This window comes from Exophiala xenobiotica (genome assembly GCF_000835505.1).
Source record: "Exophiala xenobiotica strain CBS 118157 unplaced genomic scaffold supercont1.1, whole genome shotgun sequence".
Taxonomy (NCBI): Eukaryota; Fungi; Ascomycota; class Eurotiomycetes; order Chaetothyriales; family Herpotrichiellaceae; genus Exophiala; species Exophiala xenobiotica.
This window is the reverse complement of record NW_013562494.1, coordinates 3483083-3499162: the sequence shown is the minus strand read 5'-3', so window position 1 is coordinate 3499162 and position 16080 is coordinate 3483083. Positions and strand designations below refer to the sequence as shown.

General features: G+C 52.3%; 7 protein-coding genes across 7 annotated transcripts; 3 read left to right on the top strand and 4 right to left on the bottom strand.

The window, feature by feature from the left end:
• Positions 1 to 730: 730 nt before the first annotated feature.
• On the bottom strand, positions 731 to 2129 carry PV05_01361 (uncharacterized protein; the record flags this gene model as incomplete). Its single annotated transcript, XM_013466337.1, has 2 exons — positions 731 to 1645; positions 1716 to 2129. Coding segments are annotated over 2 exons (1219 nt in total), but the record flags the coding sequence as incomplete, so codon positions are not given.
• Positions 2130 to 2417: 288 nt separating this feature from the next.
• Positions 2418 to 4458, bottom strand: PV05_01360 (uncharacterized protein; the record flags this gene model as incomplete). Its single annotated transcript, XM_013466336.1, has 2 exons — positions 2418 to 3868; positions 3918 to 4458. The coding sequence occupies 2 exons, from the start codon at positions 4456 to 4458 to the stop codon at positions 2688 to 2690; spliced, it is 1722 nt and encodes a 573-aa protein (XP_013321790.1). The 3' UTR covers positions 2418 to 2687.
• A 93-nt stretch (positions 4459 to 4551) lies between these two features.
• Positions 4552 to 9009, top strand: PV05_01359 (uncharacterized protein). Its single transcript, XM_013466335.1, has 3 exons — positions 4552 to 4988; positions 5064 to 8361; positions 8585 to 9009. Exons 1-3 carry the CDS (start codon positions 4753 to 4755, stop codon positions 8753 to 8755), a joined length of 3705 nt encoding a protein of 1234 aa, XP_013321789.1. The 5' UTR covers positions 4552 to 4752; the 3' UTR covers positions 8756 to 9009.
• A 328-nt stretch (positions 9010 to 9337) lies between these two features.
• On the bottom strand, positions 9338 to 9958 carry PV05_01358 (uncharacterized protein; the record flags this gene model as incomplete). The annotated part of the gene is made up of 1 exon (XM_013466334.1): positions 9338 to 9958. The coding sequence occupies one exon, from the start codon at positions 9956 to 9958 to the stop codon at positions 9338 to 9340; it is 621 nt and encodes a 206-aa protein (XP_013321788.1).
• A 1017-nt stretch (positions 9959 to 10975) lies between these two features.
• Positions 10976 to 12776, bottom strand: PV05_01357 (uncharacterized protein). Its single transcript, XM_013466333.1, has 3 exons — positions 12280 to 12776; positions 11996 to 12045; positions 10976 to 11901 (listed from the first exon to the last, which is right to left on the bottom strand). Exons 1-3 carry the CDS (start codon positions 12581 to 12583, stop codon positions 11227 to 11229), a joined length of 1029 nt encoding a protein of 342 aa, XP_013321787.1. The 5' UTR covers positions 12584 to 12776; the 3' UTR covers positions 10976 to 11226.
• A 1090-nt stretch (positions 12777 to 13866) lies between these two features.
• On the top strand, positions 13867 to 14856 carry PV05_01356 (uncharacterized protein; the record flags this gene model as incomplete). The annotated part of the gene is made up of 1 exon (XM_013466332.1): positions 13867 to 14856. One exon carries the CDS (start codon positions 13867 to 13869, stop codon positions 14854 to 14856), a length of 990 nt encoding a protein of 329 aa, XP_013321786.1.
• A 4-nt stretch (positions 14857 to 14860) lies between these two features.
• Positions 14861 to 15064, top strand: PV05_01355 (uncharacterized protein; the record flags this gene model as incomplete). Its single annotated transcript, XM_013466331.1, has 1 exon — positions 14861 to 15064. One exon carries the CDS (start codon positions 14861 to 14863, stop codon positions 15062 to 15064), a length of 204 nt encoding a protein of 67 aa, XP_013321785.1.
• Between the last annotated feature and the right edge of the window lie 1016 nt (positions 15065 to 16080).

Here is a 16080-nt window from a genome sequence, read left to right as displayed (position 1 = left end):
GAGTTTACTTCTTCGATGCCCTGGTCTCTTCATTGATCATCAGTCATGACCGGCACATAGTTCTTGGTGGCGATTCGATCGAGGAACACTGGTAGGCGCCGAGTCCAAGCGAGCTTTACTTCATCGTTGACCGCCTCGAGATTGTGCCCTGCGACTCGGAAATAATATGTCATTACGACTTAAAAATATCAACACCACCAACTGAGGATCCGGTTTAACGGTTGGCTGGACAAATGGCCACCAGCGAGCCCAGCTACGGGCCTTTACCGCCATCCGCAGTCTCCACCACGGGAAGCCGTTGTTCTTCCAGCACCAAGCCACGGCCGAAAGTCTTTTGAGTCCCATGATGGGCGCATGACGGTCCCCAAGAAATGTGGTTGCACAGGCGACGGCACGGATAAGGTGACGACCAGTTTCAGCGATTGTTCTCCCATTCTTATTCGTCCCTTGACCTCGTTTTACGGGTGACGCTGCATTTATGATTGCCAGCGCATCTCTTGAGATCCACGAATCGCCTCTTACCATGCCCACTACCTCCGGTATTCGTGCTATCCAAACATGAAAAATTCATGCAGGAGAAAATGTTGGTGCCGCACAGCGTGCTGCACTCTTGAACTCAAGTGTCAGAGAGGTATGACTGCATTCACGTGCTCTGTAAGCCGGATGCGCGACAAGCACACGCGAATGTCTAGCTTCGCATACCATTCTGATCACAGCATATCGCTTACGAGATCGCTCGCACGCTGCTGCATAAACTAGAAACCATCTCAAGCTCTCCTCGAACAGCATAGGAAAAAGGCAAGTCGTACTACCTTGGTAGCTACCACATGCAATTGATACTCATCTCGTCTCCTCAAACCCTCTTTCTAGAATATCAATCAACTCATCCAGCCTCCGCACACTCAACCCCGTATACTCATGCTTACTCAACGCCTCATTCTCCTCGTTAACCAACAGCACCGTCGCTGCACCAGCCCGATAGCCCGCCGCCATATCATCCAGACTGTCCCCGACCATGATCAATCCCGAACCTAGAACCTGCTTCGTCACCTCCAGCGGATCGACCTCACCTTGTTTACCAATCGCAATCGAGGCCAAACTCTCTTCACCTGCCTCCCTATCCAATCCCCATTCCTGCGCTATCGTCCATAACCCCTCGGGACTAGGCTTTGGCAGGATGCCCTCGGTCTCCCTCGTGACAATAGGATGAAACTCCTCCTCCGGTAGGTGGTTGCTAAGCAAGTTATGAACTGGCGCGGGAAAATTACGCGTGCACAGCGCCTTTCGGACGCCGCGGCGGGTAAGGTAAGCCATTAATTCCTGCAGTCCGGGTTGGGGTCGCTGGGACGACATGGCGCGGCGCTCGATAGCTTTGATCGTGGCAACGGCGCGCGCCTGGGGTGAAGTAAGTGACGGATCGGGATCGTCATTGCTGGTGGGCGAGAGCATCTCCTCGGATGGTGGCTGACTTGGGTCCGTGGGTGACCGTGGCTCCGGCGCTGGTGTGGACTGTTCCTCAGGAGTGGAACTAGGAGTGGTAGTATCGGGTTCATTGGACAGAGAGCGGATGTGGTCGATGATGTCGACGGATTTGGGGATGCCCAGAGCTGAGCGCATTTCGCGGAACATGTAGTTCTGCGGGAGGCTAGATAGCCGATCAGGCAAGATTAGCTATACTGAGCAAAGACAAATGAACCGAAGCAAGGCGGGCTTACCATAGTGTTCCGTCTACATCGAATATAACGCCCTTCAGCTTGGGTAGGTCCTTGCCATGCTGGACGGTTGGGTCGAGCGGTGCGAACCGTTTTGGTGGTCGCCTGGGTTCCTCTGACAGGGGTATCGATGTAGACATTGTCCTCGATGCAGATACCAGTCCTGTAATTGGTATTGACCTCGACCCTATGAATGGGACCCCTTCGAATCGGTGTTGAAAGCTCGTTGGAGGTGCTGAGCAGGAAATATGCACACCTCGACCTGAAGTGCTTCGGATTGCGCTTCGCAAAGTACTGCTTTGTCTGTTTGTGTTTTGCTTTGATGTCCGGTGCAGATACTCTGGTGTCGACCGAAGTACAAGTGCCTCTCGAATGTCTAGCTTTGGAAATGAAGATGCGCCATGCGAGATTTTCATCATTTATCGGAGTCGCTCTCACGATGATTCGAACTTCATATTTAGCTGGATACTTATGATTTATAGCCCAGGAGAGCAGTTTCTGCTGCGCTTATCGAGGTTCTTCGGAAGCTTAAAGATACTGGAACTCATATCTCGAAGCTCAAAATGCTTTGCCCAGCTCCATAAATTCTTATCGACTTTTGCGCTGGATCCCTCGTATTGCCTGGCGGTCGACAATGACATCAACATTCAACGCCCCCATCACCGATTTTGGATGCAATTGCATCCGGAAATGTAGCGGCCATGTGTGCAGTGATATTAGATTGTGCCTATTGTAATATTCTAGACATTTCAAGTTCTCATCTCGTCAAAACCCAGACATGCTGTTCGTTCACGTCAGGGGCGCCTTGCAATGCCCCGCCACGCCATGCCATGCTCCAGGGGTATATAGCTTGCTAAGAATACAGTTCAACCACTCCGTCATTGAATGCATAAACCATTTCGAACGCTGCCATCTACTAATGAGGCATCGTTCAACATCTCAGGCGAGGATTGAATGAAATGGAAGTCGACAGCTCTAGCGTTGTCTCATTCTTTCGTGCTCCTCAATGGTCTCCTGGGCTTCCCGCTCTGCACGCTCCTCTTCATCTTCGACAGGAGACGTGAAGAACTCATGCTGTAGTGCTTCTTTCGCACTCCACCGTTTGGTAGGATCGAGCTCCAGAAGGCCCTGGAGGAATGCGACGGCTTGATCTTCCCCAGCCCTGAGCTGGTCATGTTCTTTCTCTCGGCAACTTGCCCACAGAACAATCTTCTCGAGCGTAAACCCACGCTCCCCAATTGTCTCGATGTTTGTTTCGAACAATTGGCCATGCATGGCAGCCACCCCCTGCATCTTCTTTCGACCAAAAATAGATGCCATTTCGATCATGGCGTCAACGTCGTCGGCGCTGTTGAAGAACGGGAATCGTCGTGCTAAAAGTGTGAGAAGGATAACACCAGCGGACCAGATGTCGATCTTGGTGGTTTGGGAAGTGCATTTCAATAGGACTTCCGGTGCACGAAAGCCACGTGTACCAGCCCTGTTCGCCCTTCTTGATGGACGGCTGTCATTCTTCGGAAAGCCGTTAGACTGTAGATCAGGCTGTGTCTGCAGCACTTGCACCGCAAAAGAGTTGAGAAACTTTTCTTTCCGCTTCTCTTTTTGCTCCGTGCATAAACATGCCTGCCAATCAGTGCCTTGGCGCTCAGCAAGCCCGAAATCGACGAGGACGCCCTGTCGTTTAGAGTGATCGTAGAGAAAGTTGGTGGGCTTGATATCTCGGTGCAGGATCCCAGCCTTGTGGACATGCCACAGCGCGTTGAACAGACTTCTGAAGTAGTGTCGCATATCGTTGACCAGAAAATCTCGATAGTATAGTCGGAAGTCGAGGTGCCTGAAGTAAGGCAGCACGGCAACGACCTGGTCGAGGTGCCTGAATGCCGTCAACAACGGACAAATATATGGGGAGTCTCGCAATTCGTGAAGAAGCTCCAACTCGTTCAGGATCCGATGCGGCGACGATGTCACATAGATCTTCTTCAACGCCACAATCTGCGGTCGCCGTCGCCAGCGTGGGTGTATGCTCGCAGTATTTGTCTTTCGCCTCTTAGATGGTGGCAGTTGTTCATCCAACTGGTCGCCTACTTCGTCATTTTCTACGTCCAAGTCGTCCGGTTGAGGGAGCTGTTCGGCTTTGTATACAGTCGAGAATGTACCTGCGGACAGTGAGTGGATAGCGACATCGAGGCGAGAGGAGCAGCTCACCTTCGCCGATGCGATTTATGAGTCTATACTTCTGAGAAATCCCCTTGAAGCTCTCTTCCAACTTATGCATGTCCTCCATGACACTCTCATCGACCTCATCTTCACTGTGTTCTGAGTCCTCTGAGCAGGAGCCGTCCATAGACTCGTCATCGTCCTCATAATGTCCTTGACCCATCCCCTTAGCCCTCAGATGCTGTGAGTGAGGAGCATCATGGAAAACTTCGTCTGGATCCTCGTGGATGGCAATATTAGGGTGTCCCATATCGTTGGCCTCGTGTCCCCGCCTCTTGCCCAGGATGCATGCACTTGCAGAGTTTCCTGCGGCGGGCCGCTGCACCTCAAATTCACCCGGTCGACGACGCGAAGATACAGTTCCTTCCTCTTCAGCTTCCGACGCGTCGACAGACGTTAGAACGACATTGTATCGCGTTTTGGAATTTCTAGAGGATCTAGGAGACTTTGTTGACTTTGTTGACTTTATATCGGCCGCCCTTGGTCGCAGAGACCGTAGGACGCCTCTAGCGGACCTGCTTAATTTCATTGATGTTTTTGTGGGGGTGGCTTTATCGGGAACATGTCAACAATCGCCAATTTTGAACCAATTACCACGCGGGCGCATCCAAGGTTGCTAAGATTTCGAGATACCAATGTGTTCAAGTGTTGTCGACTCGCTCACCGTGCGTGAGGTTTATCCTTCTTGACCACCAGTGACCGAGGAATTATTCGGTGACCTACACCGCTCTGGTGAGGTTTCACCTTTCTGCCAACCCTACCAAATACAGAGGTGCGCACCTCAGTCAAGACCGCACCCTTGCTTCCAGAAAACAGCGACACCATGGACGACCAGATCGAGTTCGACATTAACGAGTCCCTGAAGCTGTATCTCAGTGATGCAGCGACCATTCCGACGCCAGATGCCAACCCCGAATTGCTCGACTGCGAGAATGATCCCGAGAGTCTCACACCGCCCCTCGTTAACAATGTGCTGGACCCAGTAATAGACGCAATCGCAGAGAACCCTGAAGCGTTGGCAAGAAGTTCGGTCTTTGATACCCTACAGTTTTTGTTAAAGTGTGCACCCTTTTCCTCCCTTTCTGCTACGAAGCTATCCCAGGATTCCCATGCTGAACTGTTTCACTCATCTAGACAATCTTCGGCCCTTTCCACCCAGTCACTGGGCAAGATCCTCCATCTGATCGTTTCCGGCCTCTCGAATACTGCAGAAGTTGCAAATCACGATATCGAGAATGACGAGCAAGAGACAATACCCCAACACAAGCGACTCCTTGAGATGTACGCCTTTCTGCTTCAATGGGCTATTTCTGGAGTCGAGGCGAAAGCGCTGGAGAAGTCAACTACAGCTCCGGCAAGAAGAGGGGGGAAAGGTGCAAAATCGAAATCGGCTGCAAAGGAAGATGCTTGGGATTCAGCTGGCCAAATACAGAGCGCCATGGATGTTATGTGTCGAGCCATGAAGCTCAAGTTGAACAGGATCTTCCAGACCACTTCCGACAGGGACACCTTCATCAACCTATTCACAAGGTCCGTATACCTAATCATGGAGAGCGAGGCGAGAGTGAAGATTAATGCAGTCCGCATGTTCTGCTTCAAGGTGCTTTGTGTGGCTGTCAAGCACCATGGACATGCTCTGGGAGCGCAGACATCAATCGTGCAGAACCTGACATATTTTGAGCATCTGTCTGAGCCGATGTCCGAATTCCTCCACATTCTAGCTGAACAATACGACCATCACCAACTGTCCGCGGAAATCCTTAGAGAGTTGGCAGCAAAAGAGTTCAGCCAAAGCGACACGAAGGGCCCAAAATCGGTATCAGCGTTCATTATCAAGCTGTCTGAACTCGAGCCGCGACTAGTGATCAAAGAGATGGGTCTGCTTGCCAAGTTCCTTGACAGCGAGTCGTATACTCTGAGATGTGCGGTCATCGAAGTCTGCGGAAATCTGCTGGCTGATCTGAGCAAGCAAGAAGAGAAGAACGAAACCACCAAGATCCAGATCAATGCCTTCTTCGACACCTTGGAACAACGTTTCCTGGATACTGCTCCTTTTTGCAGAGTCAAAGCCATTCAAGTCTTTACCAAAATCTGTGACTTGGAGCAGAAATTTCCGAAGCGACGACAACATGCTGCAGAACTTGCGATGCAGAGTCTGCAGGACAAAAGCAGCAATGTGCGGCGAAATGCGGTTAAACTGCTGAGGAAGCTCGTCGCTTCGCATCCATTCAGCGTGATGCATGGCGGACAGCTTTCGCGCAAGGATTGGGTGGATCGACTAGATGCCGTCGAGGCTCAGTTGGACGCCCTGCAGCCTCCGCCAGAATCGCCTGGTGTGGCGCAGACAGCCAATGGAGAACAAAGAGTCGACGAAGCACTTCTGGATGATGCCACGCAGAACCCCGACTCCCAGAATGCCGATGAACAAATGAACGAGATGACGGAGGAGAAGAAGATCGAGGCGCTCAAGAAGACTCAAGAAGAGGCGGCGACGTCTGAAGTCCTGGGCAAGCTCCAGTTGACTCGCAAATACTACCTGGAGGCACTGAGATTTATCGACGTGATTCACGATGCCTCTGAGATTGCAGTCCAGTTATTGTCGTCGCCGAACAAGACCGAGGTCATCGATGTAATGGACTTTTTTGTGACCATTGATGCTTTCAAGGTCGAAACAGCTCGCAAGGGCATCCGACGCATGCTACGCCTGATATGGACCAAAAGCAACAGCGACGAGGGAAAAGGAGTCCAAACCCATTTGATCGATAATTACAGAGGCCTGTTCTTCGACGCCCCTGACATGTTCAGCCCCAATGATGCCGCAAATTTCGTCGCTCGGAACATGATCAGCTTGACTTTTGGCGCAACGCCGGCGGAGTTGACTTCACTTGAACAACTGTTGGCTACCATGTTCAAAGCCGGTCACATTTCTGACATGGTAGTGTCGAAGCTGTGGCAGGTGTACGGAGTGAACAAGGAGATCTCCAGGGCCCAGCGAAGAGGTGCCATCATCGTGCTCGGAATGATAGCGTTTGCCAATCCCGAAGTTGTCATCAAAGAGATCGACACCATGCTGAGGATCGGTTTAGGGCAGCTTGGAAGGCAGGACTTTGTTCTGGCCAAGTTTACCTGTGTTGCACTCCGCCGCATGGTCCCGGCTGCCAAAAAATCCCAAGAAAAGACTGCTTCAGCGGGGCTATCGAGAATGCCCAATAACCACGAGGTGTTGCAAATGCTCGCCTCAATCCTCTTGACCACCTCAGCGAGCAAAGACTGGTATGGGATGGCAGAGCAAGCAATTGGAGCCATCTATATTCTGTCAGATCATCCCGACAGCTTGTGCTCTGAAGTCCTGAGACAGAAGACTAGGCTCGTATTCCAACAGACGAAGAACTTGTCTTCGCTGTCAAGGACACCAAGTCCGGAACCAGAGCCTGATGCCATGGATGTTGACGACGAAGAGGAGGCACCCAACCCAGAATCTGACCCACAACAATCGGAAGCACCGAAGGCAGGACAAGAGAAGCCCTCGATTGCTCTATCAGAGTTGCTATTCACAGTCGGCCATATTGCGGTCAAACAGATTGTTCATCTGGAACTGTGTGAGCTCGACTTCAAGCGACGAAAACAGGAGCAAGAAAAGAACAAGCCTATTAACAATCCCTCACCAGAAAAATCTTCTGGGCCGACGCCTGTTCGCAGGAAGAAGACGGCTGCCGAGGAAGTTTTGGCTGAGAAGCAAAAAGAAGAAGAAAAGGACGAGCTTGACATGATTGGTGGCACAACTGAAGACGATTTCACCGAAGCCATTGCTCATATCCGAGAACGAGAGCTTCTTTATGGGCCAAATTCCTTGCTGGCAAACTTCGGACCCCTGGTGACGGAAATTTGCGCCAACAACACAGCATATAAAGACCGCGAGCTCCAAGCTCAAGCGACTCTGTGTCTGGCGAAGCTGATGTGTGTCAGTAGCGAGTACTGCGAGAAGAACCTACCGCTTCTGATCACTATTCTCGAGCGGTCGACCGACCCCATCGTCAGATCGAATGCTGTGATAGCACTAGGTGACATGGCCGTTTGCTTCAACCACCTTATCGACGAGAACACGGATTTCTTGTACAGACGCCTGAATGATGCGGATGAGAGTGTCAAGCGGACCTGCTTGATGACGTTGACCTTCCTGATCTTAGCTGGACAAGTCAAAGTGAAGGGTCAATTGGGTGAGATGGCCAAATGTCTCGAAGATGGAGACAAGAAGATCGCAGACCTGGCACGCATGTTTTTCACCGAGTTAGCGACCAAGGACAACGCTGTGTACAATCAGTTTGTTGATATGTTCAGCGTACTTACCCAGGAAGGTCCTTTGGATGGTGGAGTCATGGAAGAGGAGGCTGTCAAGAGAGTCCTGAAGTTCTTGTGTGGATTCATTGAAAAGGTACGTTCGTTTTCTTTCTATATGGGCGATCCAAGAGCTGGAAGATCTGAGGAGCCAGGATGTGGAACAACTGTGGGCAAATGCACAACCAAGAAGCACATATTCCCAATTCGGTTACTCGGGGTGGTGATGAAACTGACCTCATACTCCAACATCCTGCCCAGCATTTCCAGTATTTACACGGCAATATTCACCAGACCAGATACTGACATTATACCCGCAGGATAAGCACGCAAAGAACCTGGCCGAGAAGCTTGCTGCTCGACTCGGCCGATGTGTAAACAAGCGGCAATGGGACGATACCGCATATGCATTGTCACTGCTGCAGCACAAGAACGAAGATATTGCGAAGAAATTGGCCGAAGGGTATAGAGTCGTCGAGACGGAGGCATAAAATCACTGCTCTACATGATATTATGAGGTTATGAATGGGTCCAGCCAGGGGTGTACAGCAGAAGATCGCCAGGCGCTTTGGAGTTGGGAGACTCACCAGGACTACTAGGTATTCAGGAATTGGGATATGAAGTGTTCATTTTTGGGCTGGGGACATTCTCAGAATCCCGAGCGCTTGGTTGGTTTCATGATGCATTCATTATATATGAATTTCAATAACACGGCATTGCCGACGAACCGCAGCATGGCTTGCCTTCACAGTCTCGAAAGGAACGCGAATATTTGCGTTTGACTGCTCGCACTAATCTTTGGCTCGTTCCATCTCATAATCGCATATCGATGCCATAACTGGAAAAGATCCAGAAAGACTCGTTGTCCCCAAAGTCTGCACTCTGAACGCGAGTTTGCGATTGTCGGACGTCTTCTTCAGCCTTCATCATTACTTGATGGTGGTACTCCGTAGACTTGGGCAAGTATCAACAACCAAGTTAAACCCGACCCTAGGTTCAGTCGTGGGTCCGGTGTAAGGGGTCGTGGCAGGCGAGTCATCGTGCTTCGACCCCTCTCTGCCTCCCGCCTTTCATCACTTCGGGCCGTGGGAGAAGGCACTCTCGCCGCTCGAGATGTCGCTCCCAGAGCGCAACCTGGCGGCCTCGCGCTTGGCCAAGATAGCCTGCCACGCATCATTGTCCAACGTCGCAGCCTCAGCGTGAGCGTGAGCGTGACCCTGACCCTGACCCTGTCCCAAGTCGGCCAAACCCGCTGCCGCCGCCGTACTACTATTGGCATTGACAACGTTGTGACGGTTGTTGTCGCCGTCGTCGTCGTCATCGTCGAGCTCCGGGATCGGACTGTCGACCAGGCTGTGTTGCCGGGCCTCGCGCTTGGCGGCCCGGATGTCCCGATTCACGACGTACTCCTGGTGGTGCTTGGCGAAGACGGGGACAACATGCTTGTCCAGATACTGCGTCGCTGCCGCCAGAGGGTGCGGCGTCGCGATGTGGATGTGTGGCAGGTGCGCCGGGTGAGCGTGCCAGGATGTGCTGATGGGATTCTGCGGGTTGGGCGAAGGCGTGGTGATGGCGGAAGTGGGAGTGGGAGTGGGAGTGGCTGCTGTGTCTGGGTAGGGTTTGCTGGGCATGTCGATGTGGAATGATGAGCGGGACGAGCGGGACGATGTTGTGCTGAGGCTATCGCTGGACATTGTTGGGAAGTCCTGCAGAAAGACCTTTCAAGAAAGTGAGATGGCCGAGAGGTGAAATACGTAAGTACTAGTATAAATGTTTGTTGGTGTACCGATTCGATGTGTCGACGGCACGACGTCAATACTGTAACTTGAAGGACTAGTAGTAAGAGGGTTGGTACCCCTGGACCCGAAAGGGAAAATAGATCAATTCGTCTTGTTGATTGATGAGTGTAGCTATCACGACGATAGACGTCTTTGTACGCGGCTTTCCGGAGGTGCGAAGGAGGATGTTAGTCCGAGTTGATTTTCGCTCGCCGCCACTGATCACGCCCGACAGAGTAGTTGTTTGGGCAGATGTCTTGATCTTAGGTGTTCAAGTGTGCAAGAGAGGCTGAGAACTTCCAAAAATCGTGACAAGCGGAATGGGCGACCATTCAGCTTGGAGGAGAATAGGGTGGAATTCTGTCAATGATATCTGCCATAGCCAATTTCTAACAACGCTCGTCTTACCCAAAACTTACCAAATCATGCCATGCTGTAGGCAGCAGAGGACTGACCAGTCATAAGGCCCTCCTGGGATCATTTTCGAGCCACTGGAGGCCATTGAGGGTCGGCAGTATGTCCCAGGTGGTTTGAAGACGAAGTGACCCTGCGAGGTTCGTAACGAGTCGACGCTTACGAGCACCCGGACTTGAAGGTTACCACTCGTCCAGGATCCCTCAGCCAATTGATATGGTGGGTGCTTGCTGACACATCATGCATGCTTCCCAAATAGTGCATTTTCCCGCCTCGGTCGATGCACGAGTAGATGCCAACGATTGGTATCACTCAAGAACACTAGAAAAGTTGAAAGGAACTCCCAGTTGCATTTCTCTGTACTATGACTGGAGGCTGCAACGGAACACAACGCCCGATGGCCTTTGGAGGGTATTGCGTGGGATGATCTGGGCCGTGATGCCGGACGCGGCGAGAGGTACGAGCTCGTAGTAATGTAGTAAGTGCTGACTCACTACGTGAGGTTGTTCTTGGTCTGGTCAGTGGCCAATGCTTTCCGGGCATGCAGCACCAGCCAAGACGCCAGAGCTTCTTGGAAATCGTCACCCAACGAGAGCTTCGGACGGCATTAACAACGAATCTGGAATGAAAAGCAAACGGACAAGGGACACATTGCTGGGAAACCCCGAAGCTGTTGTGCCATTTGCTTCCTTATTAAATCCCGCACAGCAGTAAGCACCTTGCGCAAACTCCATTTTCACAATAAACGCCCGCTTCGACTGTTCCTAGCGTCATGAAGCATCAAGTTCCGCTCGGTGCTGGTTTTTATATATGGTTTGACCTTGACTTTCCGAAGACATCTCAGACACGTCGTGCTCTCCTTGACCGGCCAGCTCAGGCTTGTATTGTGTACCGCCAAGCATGGAAGCATTGTCGGTGTACGGTGCAGCAGGCTGCCTGTCCGAGTAGAAGGACTTTTGGATCGTGGCACTGCTGCCTGGAATGCCGTCGTAGCCGGAGTGTGATCCCACCTTAGCAGCGTTCTTCTTGCGCCGGTTCCGGAGCAGAAAGAATACAAGCACGCCAATAAGAACGGCAGCTGCCCCTAATCCGGCCCCCAACCCGGCAGCGAGACCTGTGTTGCTCGATCCTGACCTACTGGACACCGCCGCCGTACTCGAAGAAGCAGAGGCAGCGGCAGCACTTCCGGTAGCGCTGGGAGATCCCGTTGTTGTCGTTACGGAGTTCGTGCCGCTTGCTAATGAGGTGGTAGCAGCTTGCGTATTTGTGTCTGTGGTAGTGCCTTCTGAAACAAGGTCACTGGCTGTGAAGGGTGTCGTGGTGCTGGTGTAGCCTGGCCAGCTTGTGCTTCCGATTACAGTGACTGTGGAAGGTTGAGTCGCTCCTAGCTTGACGACATTCTTCCCGGTATCGCAGCTACAATCCGCGTCTCCGGGACAGCAAAACTGCGATTCAATAACGGTCAGCCTTCGCATTGTTCAAAGAAGGGGTGTTGTAGGGCTCTTGAGTGAGATATGCAGCTTCGGGGAGCAGACTTACCCAATCCTGAGTGGTGTCGCATTTGGCAAGCGGTATCGAGGTGTTAGAGTCTACAGAGCAAGGTTAGCGTACTGTTCGTATGCCAGCATAAGAAGGTATGTTTGCGGGAGCGCTAGACTGGTATGCACAACACTCCTGGCCAGAGCACTCCCCATTCGAACGCAAGCACCTGACGTCTTGCCATTGATGAGGGGGTCAGTCAGGCGGCAAGAATCCCCATGAGGAATCAGCGCCAACATCTCTGAAGCGTGGCTCGAGGCATCCCTAACGTAATCTTGACTTACTCTGAGCAAAACACCATCCTGGACATTGCTGACTGTCCCAGGTGCGGTCTGTACACGTTCCCCGGTAATAAAAGTCCGTTCCGTCCTCGCGAATATAGCACACTCCGTCTGAGAGACAGGTCCATCCTGTTCCGCAACAAGGCGAATTGTCTTGATCCGGGAAACATGCTGTGTCGTCTGGAGCTATCGAGTATGGGTCGTCGGGAGCGAGGGTGCTGTTCTGCCAGTAACATGTTGCGCAGGCGAGCCGAGGGGCTAACAGCAGGACGAGGGAGAGGACTGAAGTCGAGGCAGCGGGTACCATATCGGCGTCTTAGGATGGAGCAGGTCTGCCAAATGCGAGACGCGTTAAACCCTGGGATGTCGGATGCCGAGATATGAAATGCGGAGGAGAGACTCGGGCTATACCATCCTACGTGAGAGGAAGTTGTTGGATCCAGCGACGCAGTTGCAATGGTGACAATGCAATCTGTCGCAGTCTCGAGAAAGAAAAACGCAGGCAACCGGGGAAACAGAACAACCCTTTCAAGCCCCAGTTAGGCATCCCAAGGGGTCCCTAACTTAGAACTGTCTCGAGTCTCTCGATCTCCGGCAGACGATAGGCTGCCCGGACCATTAAGTTGGAACCAGTCAGTAGTCCATACCACGTTTTTAGGAGGCCATGGGCGGCTCATGGAGGCTGCATCAGGCTGGTGGGCTGTGATGTCTGTGGATTGTGGCCGGTTCGCAACGCCCAAGAGGTTTCAGGTAGCATCGCTCAGGGCCTGCTGCCGTCATGTTTAGGTCATGTTAGGCTTGCTCTGTACTGCCATATTCCACCCGGGGTGCAGAGTTCGGCCACTGTAATGGGGACATCGCACTTTAGCATGGCACAGCTCCCTTTCCAAATCGATAGGAAATGCAGAAGTACCGGTCGACGATGAGAATGGCAGGATTGAAATTTCGATAGTTACCTTAGGTAAGTTGTGGGCTGTCAGGGAGTCAGCGAGCCGCTGGAGACCACCAATTGCAACCAACGGCCAGGAGTGAGTGGGTGAGTGGGTGAGCTCATGATGCCTCTATCTCGGTCGAGGTTGCTGTGGCACTTCAATTCATCATGCACACGCTCAACACCCCGGATTGTCCTACCGCTGACCGATAATCGGGGAAAAGAACTGCCTCGAGGAACATGTTGCTATGACCAAGGTCAAGGGCAGCAGTGACAAAGCAATAGGTTCGTTGTTTGACTCACAGGATGCCCGCTGGTGCCGCCTTCCGCCGCAATGTTTGGCTCAGGCACCGACAAACAGGCAAAGATTTTCGAGTCATACCTGAGGTAGAAGTTCTTGTCTTGCAAACCATTATCTACTTACAAACATTACTCTGAAAAATATTCTCAATACACCAACTGAAAGAACATACACGATGGGCGGTCTCGCCTTCAAAGCGGATGGCCTATCTACTCCTCGCATGCCTCCTCCGGTCTACTACCATGTCATGAATCGAATGAAGACACTTTTGCGGCCAAGACAAGCCATGGGGATACTGATATTCTGGTGGCCGAACCGGTGAACAAGCCTCACGGGGTCACACTCGATTTCCTTGCTCATGTCCTTGGTGCGAGGAAGACAAAGGACGGGGAGAGGTAGCTCGAGTTTCATTTTCGCGGTCCCATGGCCCAAGGAGTTTGACAACGAAATCGCAGCTGATCCACAGGTCCGCGCAAAGACTGACTTCCTCAGGAGTGCAGGTTGTAAAAGAACGGAGGGTGCTGAGGTAAAGAACGAGGAGGACCAAAAGCCTACCACAACCAGTACACAACCTGACACCACAGCCTTGAGTACTCCCCCTTTCAAGTCTTCAGCAGAGAAATACATTCAAGTCGACATCCACATTTATGCCAATGGAGCAACATACAACTGGCACCTCTTCCATGAAGCCCACGGCGACCTATGGAACATGCTTGGCGGTATTATCATACCACTTGAACTCACATGCGCCACAAACGGTCTGCATCTTCGCATCAAGGATGTCGAAACCTACAACAAACTCCCGTCATGGGTGAAGATGACAGACGATCCAGCTCGAGTACTGGACTACCTCGGCTTAGACAGCGATCAAAATTGGACGCCGTTCATGAGCTGGGATGATATGATGGCGTACGCCGCGACTTGTCGCTTCCACGATCCCGGACGATGGCGCAGCAGAGACAAGCAGGACGGCGAGGGAGAAGAACATGCGGATCTAACGAAAGAGACAAAGGATGGTGATGGTCTAAAGAAAGTCGAGGGGGGACTGACAGAGGACGACCCTCCGAAGCTCAAGCACAACGACCGCGCAAGAGCAGCCAAGCGTCCTGCCTTTCACTATTGGATCGACACGTATCTCCCTGCGTACCTGGATGACACTCCAGGCAAGAACGCGCACATGACACGCGAAGAGGTCATCGAAGACGCGAAGAAGTTCTTCGGTGACCTATTCACAAGCCAGTTTGAAGACAGGAGCACCAGGTGGACTAGACAAGTCAAAGTTGACAAGATGTGGAGCGAATTGCGCAAGTCCTGCCTGTGCAGGGCAGCGAGATCGGATATGTTATGAAGGCATGAAGCGGGAGATAGCTGGCAAGCAACATGAAGAGGACACCGTCGAGACTGTGGCGACAGCAATTGCGGGTGTAAGGAAGGCGTATCAAGAGGACAAGCTAGAGGACGTATTGACTTGGGCAAAGATTCACTGGGAGGAAGTGGGCGAGAGGCAGAAGAAGTTCGAGCCCGAGAAGGATAGGACGAGGCTGTCATCGCAGTGAGCTGGGAAGATGGTGGTCACGTTTATCAGCCTAAAAGACGGAGAATGCCTCGGGGACAGTACTGTGGTTTGCTTACAGCATCCTCGCCCGGGAGCCTATCGCACAACCAATCGCTCATTGTTTGCCTGCTACTCAAAAACGTTACGGCACCTTTGTCCCGGGCGCGAACCCCCTGCCGCCGATGTGCGATCCACAGATCACCATGCCCCGTGGCGCACGGCATCATTTGCACAAGGAACAAGGGGTGGGACTTACACCCCTGGTTCCTTCCTAGGTAGACACCCTACTCACTGGGTGCTCACGAGTGACTACCAGGCACCCAGGTACTGTAGAGTCGGCTAAAAGGCTCAGCCAACGTCCATCACGCAATTGCCGAGTCCCCCTTCGAGACCTCTCCCTTCCAGGCGCGGGCGGCCAGCGTTCAGGCGTCCCGTCCCATCGTGCACGCTAACCTCGCGGGTGTGGGTGGCTTGAGCTTCAGGCCCATCATGGCCCATGAAACCTTGCCGGCAAGCTGCCAGTGGTTGTGCTTGTACTATGTATTTCCCGCAAAAGAAAATGCGTTTCAGAGTCGAGAAGAGAACAACGACGGACGCATCGCGAGTGGATGGATCGTTCTTGCGAAGGACATCGCCCGTCCGTGCCCGTCGTAAGCGTAAGTCGTAGCGTGAGGTGATACGCGAAGCACGGCCAAGCTACAAGTATCACTGGCGTGCACTGGCAAGGGCCGTCCAAGTACAGTATTCCGTACGAGGTACTGTAAGTCGCTCGCGGTGGTCGGTCGCGACGATCATGCTTCTACTCGTAGTTACTTGCTTTTACGTGCGTACCTCTAAGAGTGTGCTGGCTGTAGGCTACTAGGCGTACTGTAGGCAGGTGCCTGTGTACAATGTAAAGCAATGGGCGGTTACGAGACCCTTTTCTACGGACAAAAGCCATAGACGTAGTACTCCATCTCAGCCGTAACTTGTTGTCCTTGCTAGGACTTCACCCAGTGTCATTATTTTGGAAAACTG